The 944-nt window shown below is 71.7% G+C and overlaps 1 protein-coding gene across 1 annotated transcript in view; it reads left to right on the forward strand.

The window, feature by feature from the left end:
- Positions 1–925, forward strand: part of SBF1 (SET binding factor 1) — a 19237-nt gene extending 18312 nt beyond the window's left edge. Inside the window, exons 19-21 of the mRNA XM_012735076.1 lie at positions 12–223; positions 583–670; positions 734–925. Coding sequence (XP_012590530.1) covers positions 12–223; positions 583–670; positions 734–925 — 492 coding nt within the window. The remainder of the gene's footprint in view (positions 1–11; positions 224–582; positions 671–733) is intronic.
- The last annotated feature ends 19 nt before the right edge of the window (positions 926–944 follow it).

Here is a 944-nt window from a genome sequence, read left to right on the forward strand (position 1 = left end):
CCCGCCCCCAGGGCCCCCCCAGCTCCCTGCTGGCGTCCAGCGTCCCCCACCACCGCCGCTCGCTGGGGGTGTACCTGCAGGAGGGGCCGGTGGGCTCCACCCTGAGCCTCAGCCTGGACAGCGACCAGAGCAGCGGCTCCACAGCCTCGGGGCCCCGGCAGGCCGCTCGCCGCAGCACCAGCACCCTGTACAGCCAGTTCCAGACGGCCGAGAGCGAGAACAGGTGGGCGCCCCCGAGCGCGGTGCTGGGCGGCCGAGCGGAGGACGGCTGCCGGGTTGCAGCCCCTGGGCTTGGGCCAGGCTTGGGCTCCAGGGCCGGCGGCCACACCAGGAGTGGTGGCTGAGACCCTGGTGGGGGGGGCGGGGGTGCCTTGCAGCCCCGGGCCTCGGGGTCCTGTTGCAGCTGCCTTCCGGGCCCAGGGGCCCATCTGGTGTCCGCTGCCCCCCATGCCCACGTGTGACAGGCAGGGTAGGGGCACCGTCTGGCCTTTTCTTGGGGGCAGCACCAGCTGCTCCGTGGCTCCTGGCCAGTGCACCTCCCCGGTCTGGGGGTCTGACCGGCCTGGCCACTGTCCCCCACAGGTCCTACGAAGGGACGCTGTACAAGAAAGGGGCTTTCATGAAGCCCTGGAAGGCCCGCTGGTTCGTGCTGGACAAGACCAAGCACCAGGTGAGTGGCCGCGGGCAGTGGGGGTGGGCAGGGAGGCACGCCCTGACTTGCTGCCCCCCTCAGCTGCGCTACTATGACCACCGCGTGGACACGGAGTGCAAGGGCATCATCGACCTGGCCGAGGTGGAGACTGTGATGCCAGGCACCCCCACCATGGGCGCCCCCAAGACCGTGGACGAGAAGGCCTTCTTCGACGTGAGCTGGCCGGCGGGGCGGGGCCGGGCCAGTGGCGCGGGTGGGCGGGTTGTCGGCTGAGTCCTTGTCCCTTCCGTGC

The sequence above is a fragment of the Condylura cristata genome, unplaced genomic scaffold (assembly GCF_000260355.1).
Source record: "Condylura cristata isolate star-nosed mole 26May11 unplaced genomic scaffold, ConCri1.0 scaffold00004, whole genome shotgun sequence".
Lineage (NCBI taxonomy): Eukaryota > Metazoa > Chordata > Mammalia > Eulipotyphla > Talpidae > Condylura > Condylura cristata.